The sequence below is a fragment of the Sander lucioperca genome, chromosome 10 (genome assembly GCF_008315115.2).
Source record: "Sander lucioperca isolate FBNREF2018 chromosome 10, SLUC_FBN_1.2, whole genome shotgun sequence".
Taxonomy (NCBI): Eukaryota; Metazoa; Chordata; class Actinopteri; order Perciformes; family Percidae; genus Sander; species Sander lucioperca.
The window spans coordinates 11,148,165-11,157,558 of NC_050182.1; the positions used below are offsets into that span (position 1 = coordinate 11,148,165).

The window sequence follows — 9,394 nt, forward strand, 5'->3', positions numbered from 1 at the left end:
ATCGTCTTGGTCGGTACTAAGCGCCGGACAGAGCCACCGTGCCGCTGCAAAATAGCCTCACCAATGATTTAAATACATATTGTTTTACCCCTTAAATTTTCATATTTCTTACATACATCACCTTCATCGTCAATTACCGTAAAATGCTTTAAAGTTTAAAATGATGAGATTCAGAATCCGAATCCAAATCAGAGAGCAGTTTATTGCCACAGTAGTGGAACTACTTGGAATTTGCCTTGTATTGGTAATTGGGTGCATACATACAAACAAACAAACAAACGTAATAAACATGAATAACAAGTCTTTGTGCTAAACTAGCTAACTATGTCTTGGCTAAAGCTTTTAACCGTACAGATATGAGAGAGCTATATTAAATTTAGAGCTATAGCTATGTACATAAATAAAGAGATCATTTATTTTAGCTTTATTTAAGAAAAGATGAACTCCTAAAAAGACATCCTCTTTTACTGCAGTTGAGCTTAGGATAATATCCACCATAATGTATCCCTCTGACATATAGGAAAGTAGAAAAAAAATCTCATTACTGATTAAATGTGGGTAGTCAGTGGATTCATTAAATCTGTTTTAGCACCTGCAGTCCTCGTTGACCTCCACCAGGTGGAAACGCTGCACAGCATTTGGATGCTGACAGTGGACATTATGTAAGCTAAGATTACCCCCAAAGTGCTCTGCACAGTCACTCTCTGACCTCTTTGTGGACTGTCACGTCCTTCCGGAGCACTGAGGCCCATAGCATCTGTCAGGATTAGACAGCAAAGACTCTGAAGCTTGTCACACAAAAAAAAAAAAATAACATACAAGGGAGTGTTTTCTGCTTGAGACGCCCATCCCACTTTAAACTCAACATTGTGGCTGTCCGCATCCAGCCTGAGCAACTAATTCAATTCAATTTTATTTTATTTATAGTGTCAAATCATAACAGTGACAAGGAGACTTTACAGATCGAGTATGTCTACACCACACTATAACATCCCCCCACTCCCAAGAGCAAGCATTTGTCCATGCAGCAACGTCTGTGTTAATGTCTTTTCCTGGATACTGTTTATTATAAAGCCTATTGTTTTGCAGAATATGTTACTAATTTAGCATCATAACAATGTGTCTTATATTAACATAATAAAAGATCACTTTAAACTCATCGTTGACCTCCACTGATATCTTTCTGAGAATGCTCCTTTTTTTAAAGTGTTATAGCCTATTTGTTTATTATGAATAATTATTATTATAAATCAATGTACTGACATAGCATATGAGGGCCACACCTTTCTCCTCATCCCCTTTCACCATCTAGCCTATACCTGGAGGATTGCTATGGCAACAGGTTGCCAGTAGCGACTACATCCCTGCCTGTGTGTCTGCGGGGATGAGCGGCGCGTCAGGACGAGAAGAAAACAACAAGCGGAGCAGCAGAGGGTTTGGTCTGCGCGGGCTCAGTCAGCAAAACACAGAAAAATAACCACTGTCAGGCTTTTTTTCTGTCATAAAGTGAGGAGCCCCGCGGTCAGCGAGGACGGTCGTTGTTGTTGCTTCGAGTCTGGAAACAGAAAGGTCAGATCTGCCAGGATGGAGAGCCACCGCTGACGGAGATTCCCGAGCTCCACTGATAACAACAGGTTAGTGTTTACAGACTCGGGGACTTCCACCTGCAGCCGATGCTCTCACGACCACGTCCCCTTTCACCTGGAAGCCTTTCCCCCTCGAATATGTGCTTTATATGTCTTGATTTTGCGCTGTGAAGGTGTGAAAGGTGTCTTCAGACCCACCGGAGAGGAACAAGATAGTCTTTGGATGCGTTTTGATGCATCCACGTGTGCAGCGGGGAGTCCGGCTGCCTGCGTTTGTGTGTGGCTCATCATGCAGCTTGCCGGCTATTTACAATGTAATGCTGCCAACGTGCAGCTGGTTTGGGGCCAGTTTTTGACAGAAAATATGCAGGTTGTATCAGCCTACGTTCATTTAAATGGCGGCTCTTAATTTTTGCGTTGTATTGTTCTTGAGCTTGAAGCCGCGCGGATGTGTCTACCTTTGATCACAATTGGATAAGATGCTTGTGGATGGATCAGGCAAAAGAAAATAGCCCAAATTATTTATATTCTTATCAGCACTCTTTTCTGCATTTATTTATCACATGTATATTTATGCAGGCTTACTTATGGCGTCATATTTATACCTCATAAGTCATTTTGTAATGTTTAACCCCTGTTCCTCCTTTACTGGCATTTCTTTACATACAAATGTGTCTCCTAATAGGAAATGATTTTTTAAAGTTGAGTTATCTTTACTTTAATTAGGCTATGATTATTTAGACATTTAGACATTTTTATTACAATTTTCAAATGTTTGCTGTTTCACTGGGTTTGTCACTGAACGGTGTGCATGTGTTGGTTTATTTGTCACATACACAGACAGCATGTGTAGTGAAATACAATGTGGCATTTTCTAAAGACGCTAAAAGATGTGTAGAAAAAAAAAACAGTAACAAATCAAGATTAAAAACAAATATATGTTCAAATATTGGCTACATTTCTACATATAGAAATGTTATGTATATTGTAGGCTATATTGTAATATTGTCTATATTGTATTATTTATTTTTTTATAATTAAGGGTTATATTTTATGTATTTGTACATTGCACAACTCATAGTGGCCATTCAACAGTTGCCTGCAGTCCTTTATTAACACAGGACATTTTATATCGTGAAATGATTGACAACATGCTGGAAAATAAAGTCCAATAATTCACTGAAACCAATTCATTTCACCTCCTCTAAAGCATTTTGAATTCTCCATTAGTCATAGTCATCTCTGACACACACACACACACACACACACACACACACACCTGGCCTGGCCTGCAGGTTAGATCAATTTTTCATCAAAATCTGCTTCATTTCTAAATGTGGCTCTATGTCACACACTCACTTCCTTGTCAATTTCACTCTCTGTTTCTGACATTGTTTCATCTCCTCACCACAGCAACTGTCACGGATGCTCTATAGTTTGATTAAAATAACCCGTGCACTTATATAATGCTGGTCACTTTCTAAAATCAGACATCTCTATTTCTGTCATCTGGAGGCTTTTTCTGGTCTTCAGAAGTAATTATTTTTTCCTGAAATGCAGCTGCTGATGATCAAACAGATGGACAGATAATATGACATTCAAACAGCAGAGATCTCATTCTAAAATGGGAATATCTCTTTCCAAACTTGTCAAAGGAAAGCTTAAATGTTCAGCGTATCTCTATGTAAGACTGTTAAGAAAAGCTCTAAACTCTGAGTACTTAGTCATAGAGCTTCTGATCATGTAACTGTTGGGAGTCTTTGATGTGCATTACATAACCTGCTAACCAATAGCAGAGGGGTTTCTGGCCCAAAAGTGCTAATACTAGTAGCCTCACAGTGTCTTTGGAGGAAAGAAGACGAGATTATGATTTGACAGTAAACACTGATGGAAAAGCAGAGGACAAAGAAAAACAGCCTGTTTGCTATCATTTCTCACGGCGACGGTAATGACTCGCTGCTGTGAAACATCATATTTGAGTTTTAAGTGTAATGGATTACAGGCTGCTCAGCGAGGCAGGGCTGACGGCTGCTGCTTTTTTTTCTGCCTCTCTCCTGGGAGTTGCCTACAGAGATTTTCATTTTTTCATTTTCTTTAGGCAGAGAGAGGCCGCTCTCTTGCCGGTCATGTCACTTCAAGCAGCCTCATAACATCCACCACCCCTCCCAAGTGATTGTCAGTCTCTCTGACGGCTCTTCACGCTTACTGGAGCGTGACCGAAGCACACAACCCGAAAAAGAGTTAAGGTTATGCAAAAAAAAAAAATTCAGAGGCAATTCATAATCTGGTGAGGATTTAACTGATCTTAAAATGATTGGTGGAGCCAATTTTCATTTCAATTCAAAAGTCATTCAATTAAATTTTTCAATTCAATTTTATTTATAGTATAAAATCATAACAAGAGTTATCTCGAGACACTTTACAGATAGAGTAGGTCTAGACCACACTCTATAATTTACAAAGACCCAACAATTCCAGTAATTTCACCAAGAGCAAGCATTTAGTGTGACAGTGGCGAGGAAAAACTCCCATTAAGGCAGAAACCTAGGCTGACAAGCCAGGCCCACATTACATTTGCTGCTGCTAGGGTGTGACTAGATTTCTAGGCTAGCAGAAACCTTGAGTGGTGAGGAAAACTTCCTTTTAGGGAGAAACCTTGGACAGACCCAGGCTCTTGGTGGGTGGTTGTCTGCTGGTGCCAGTTGGGGGTACGATGAACAGTGGCAATTATAGTCACAATAAAGATAATGGAACTATGACTAGAAATAGTAGTTGTTGTAGTTACTGGCGTAGCAGGGCGCTGCAGGGCGTAGCAGGGTGTATCAGGGCATAGCAGGGCGCCTAGCAGGACCATGGCGACAGCTGCAACAAAATTCTGTGCACGAGTAAAGCTAGGGCCACACAACACAACACACTGGGTCTTTTTTTTCTTAATTTTGGTTGGATTTCCTTTTTGGTTATAAGATTTTACTTGACAACAAAACTCCTAAGATCTGAGGATGCAGCTCAGGGCTACAGTGGAGTTTATGAGGACAAGCAACACAAGAAGTCAGCCAATCAGAGTTTGGAGGGAAAAACAATGGTGAATGGTTACATTTCCTTAATTGTTCCTCTGTTGTAATGTGCACTCAGTTTACAGAGCTACTTTCTGCTTCAGCTTCAACTTACTGTACTTACTGTAATTATGTGCACGCACATTTTGTCATTACAATGGACAATTGTAAAGGGCATTTGGGTATATGTACTTGAACTTCATATCCAGATAGTTTAGTTGAGGTAAGTGTTTCCTCGACAGCCACAAAATCTGAGCAGTCATGAGAAGATGAACAGGATAGGAAAGCAAAAAAAAAGCTGTTTCTGCAACCTCATATTGTATAAATTATTCAGATCTTCCTCTCGTCTTTTGCTTTTTTTCTTGTTCATTTAATCATTTAAATGAAACAAAAAAAAAAAAAACTACTTTGGTTGAACTAGCCACTACTAGTTGATATGCAACCATAGATGTTCATTTTAAGAGAACACAAGCCAAAACATTTGGGAAACTTTGGTTCATATAATTGCATCTGACTGCTCATGTTGCTTGCTCTGATAGAATTTGTTGTTGTGATGTAACGATGCCCTCAGAACTCGGCAATTAAGTTGGTGAACAAATAGGATTTATGTCCTGAGCTACAGAAATAACAAGCAAAAAAATCTTTAAGCAGGAAAAGCAACCTTATAGCAGTCCACCTAAGGTTTAAATTAAACAATGTTGTGTGTAGTGCTCCTGTACTGTAGGATAAAAAAAAAGACAAATTGTAAAACTGGTTTGTGGCAATCACTCTGAGAATTTGCTCAGCAGGAGAAAAGACATAACGATGAACAGCGCTGGTGGCTGTTTTTGGATTGATGAATTTACCTCCAACTCTCTTCATAGAACAGACGAGCCAACAGTCTTCTCCAAATTGAATATATTGGGCATCTTTTTGCCAGAACAAAGGATCCACACAGAATGCTGCAAACTGTTCTTCCTGTTCAAAGTCATTCATGAGAAAACTGTGTCCAATGCTATGGGAGCAATTACTGCCACTCCTCAATCTCTGTTGTGCTGAGCCTCAGCTAACTAAACTTAGTTTAACGTATTATAAATCTGCATCGTATGAGCTGAGAATTGAACTCAAGTTGGTGGGTTTAAAGGTGATTTATTTCTTCCTTATGCCCATTATGAGAAGCAAACTCGTACTAGCACATTGCTATTTCAGGCCTGCGTAACCTGCCAGGGGCCCCACGGCAAAAATAGATGCTGGGCCCCTGTTAAACCCCCATTTCCCCGACTCTTTGGGCATTGTGTAAGATTTAAGTTATTGTAAATTTTTCTAATTGTCAACAAATCCCATTCTAATCCCAACTAAAAGCAATGTTAGTCCATCTCTCAAAACTTTCCAACTTCCTAACCCTGTTGTGGCAAACAAACAGGAATAAATAGTCCATTTGTTTGGGACTATTTTCAGCAGTGGATTAATCCAAATTTGGTGCGCTAGGCAATATTTACGGCAGCAGGGCTGTGTCTGTGTGTGGGATTGACTGAAGGAACTTGTCGCAACAGTGTGGCTCCCTGATGCGTTTTTAATAGTCTTTGGACAACAATGGAGCTATATCAGGCTTTTGATACACACACAACACTGTGAAGAAAAGAAATTCATTCGCTTTTGGTATTTTAATGGAATTGGTTGACAATAAGACAAATACAGAATATCACAAGCTTTATCCTTTGAACACACATTGATTTAATAATATATGAATCTGCATTATTCAAGCACACACTGTGTTTACGGTGCACCGCTACAAGACAGAACCTCATTATTATAGGTAAAAAAGCAGGACCCACGTTAAGGCACACACATTAGTTCATACTGAACTTTATTGATGTATATTTCTAAACAAATGTTCAGTTTTATTAGCACAAACCATTTGACACAGCTTCTCTGGGGGCCTGGGGCAGTTGCTACTCCATATTTCATTCAGACTCATCAATCAATCAGACTTTATTTGTATAGCATTTTTCATACATATAAAATGTAGCACAAAGTATTTCACAGAATCCACAAAAAGCAATAAGTGGTTTTGTAATTAATAAAACACTTAACCATAACAGCATTCACTAAAAATAAAAACAGCAGCAGAGGAACCACTATCATAAATCTCATCAGTTTACAGTAAGGAAACACCATGAGGAAGGATTAGAAATAGATACAAACTCCAACTTGGTATATACCAATATACATAAAAAAAGTAAAACAGGCTAAAATGCATAGATAAATAGACAGATACCCAAATGTTTCATTCAATGTTCAAAACTAAATGGTGACACTGAATATGAATTGCTGATGCGGACTGGTTGAATAGTAATATAGTGCATTGGAGACAGATTTGGAGACTTCAGAATAACAAGCTGTGGTTTAATGAAGCCAGTGACATATCTACCTCCAGAGAAGTGTTGTTTCCAATAAATGTTCTATAACTAAAACTCTAAAATGCCAATTCACACTCCCTGAGCTGCAGAAATTGAAGGCCAAAGGAGTCCCTTGAGCCATCTTTAATCACAGAGTGGGCATTTCGCCTGAAATTCCAAAAGAGAGCCACTTAGTACTGAAGTCACGTTTTGTTTCATTCATCTCTTCTATATAAAGTCTTTAGATTTTAGACTTTTTTATGTTTCTACAATTACCTTAAAGAGACATTTTGCTGACTTAAATCCAGCTCTGTGTCATGGCAGTGTGGGCTGTGTGTGCAGATAAACAGTGTGTGGCTTCTCTCATTGATCGCTGCGCATGGAGCTCCCAGGAGCAGAGCAGAGGAGGTCTGTTGAGACCCGTAGGATGACACAAAATACGTCACAGAAGTCCTCTGAGATCCGCTAGAGATTGTGAAACATATCGAGATCGGCAGACCTCGGCTTCTCCAAGCTCTGTGTTCTGGTGCCAACACACTGTCCACATAGAGTTGGCACAGAGCTGGATTAAAATCTGCAAATCATCCCTTTAAATTGATATATTTGTTTGCAGTTTTATCTGTCATACCACAGAGGACACGATCTCCTGTGTAATCCATCTGTTTGGATTCTCTCACAGGTCTTATCCACTGAGCCCATCTTCCCCTCCAAAATCTTTAAACAACCGACAAAGAGCTGGAGCCGAGACGGTCAAGCATGGATGTGCCCAGGATGGCTGAAGGCCTCTTCAGCAGCACGCTGTCCTCGTCAGGCGGCGGCCATCATGTGTCTTCCTATCTGACGCTGGAGCAAAAGGCCGCCTTCGTTTTTGTGCTGCTGCTCTTCATCTTCCTGGCCCTGCTCATCGTGCGCTGTTTCCGCATCCTGCTGGACCCCTACCGCAGCATGCCCTCGTCCAACTGGACAGACCACACCGAGAAGGACACGTTCGATTACCGCATCGTCTGAGGAACCCTGAGCGTGCATTACATTTACACAAATTAGAAGAAAAAAAAAGACTGATTTGATGTTTAAAGAGCACTTTGGCCCGAAGAACAGATGACTGCCAATTCACCAGGAAAACAACAGCTTTTAGAGAAATCTTCTGAAAGTTTGACAGAAAAGAATTTCGATGGCGGATTGTCGTCGAAATGAGCGCTAACCAGAGTTCAACAGCTTCTCCCTGCCAAATCTGAAAATTCTCAACTGTCACAAGAAAACCAGAACTATGCTATGAAGATTATTGATCAAACCCTCAGTCCAAGCGATGCACCAAAACCAGTTAGGGTTACCCATAACTTTCATTCCCTTCCATCAGTTCCCTTGTGGGCTACCTCATTCCTCCTCCTCCTCCATCTCGTGTGTGGAAGACTTAGTGTTTTCTCACATCTCACACAGGGTCGAATATCTTTTGAGGTCCAAGCAGTTTGATGATAACAGTGTTTACATCTAATCATGTTTACGTCCTTAGATTTTTATTGATAATGTAGACAATCAGTGTTTAAAATAGTTGGTGAAAAAACGAGTTACATAGTTGAGGTTGTTGAGGTCTTTTGTTTTTAGCGTATTTTGTCTTAATTTGTGGACAGACACGAGAGGTCCAAAAGACTGCTATGATTCAGGCGAAGAGGAATTTAATGCCTTATGTCTTTGTCAGATATATTGGTGGTTGTTGCCTTCTAGACAGTTGGGTAAAACTGGTATCAAGGTCCTAAAGCAGGTTAAATAATCACAAAGAAGGAAACTGTCGTGGAAAAAGTTCTCCCTTTAATGTTTTGGAAAGGTTTAGATAGATAGGTGCGAGCTGCAAGTATCTACAAGTGTTCTGTGTGTGTGTGATACAAATCAATTTGTCCTTTAAGTCCTGGAGGGCCCTTCGGTGTCCACGTCTTTTATAGTGTCGACAGCCAAAAGAGGTAGTGAAGAAAATGTTTACTGTGCTGTACCGTGTGCCTAATTTGAAAAAAAAAGGTTGATGTTTTAGGAAAAAGAAAGAACGTGGGTTCAAATGTCTGTCTGTAGTTTTTTTTTTTTTTGTGTAGTGCCCGTTTAAAAAAAACTTAAACAGCATTTTACTGCCTGCAGTTGGTATATTGACAGTTGGTGTGCCAGATCTGCAGAGTGTTGATGATGAAGATGACGAGGCATTTTCACATCAAACCCTTTACAAACTGATGTGGCTCTTTTGTCGGGCAATTTTTCAACTGTGCGCCTTATAGTGTAGACTGTTTACAGTATCGTAGGTTGCGGAGACGCTGGAAATCAGCCAACACTGATGCGACTGTGTCTTTGCACTTCACGGAGATGTCATACACACCCTGCTAAAAAATAATAATAA

The 9,394-nt window shown here is 40.0% G+C and overlaps 1 protein-coding gene across 1 annotated transcript; it reads left to right on the plus strand.

The window, feature by feature from the left end:
• Positions 1 to 1,258: 1,258 nt before the first annotated feature.
• Positions 1,259 to 9,394, plus strand: LOC116036127 (cortexin-3). Its single transcript, XM_031279598.2, has 2 exons — positions 1,259 to 1,634; positions 7,697 to 9,394. The coding sequence occupies exon 2, from the start codon at positions 7,774 to 7,776 to the stop codon at positions 8,023 to 8,025; it is 252 nt and encodes an 83-aa protein (XP_031135458.1). The 5' UTR covers positions 1,259 to 1,634; positions 7,697 to 7,773; the 3' UTR covers positions 8,026 to 9,394.

What these genes read in the sequence shown, in the direction of transcription:
- LOC116036127 (XM_031279598.2), top strand. Translation starts at nt 7,774, where the DNA reads ATGGATGTGCCCAGGATGGCTGAAGGCCTCTTCAGCAGCACGCTGTCC.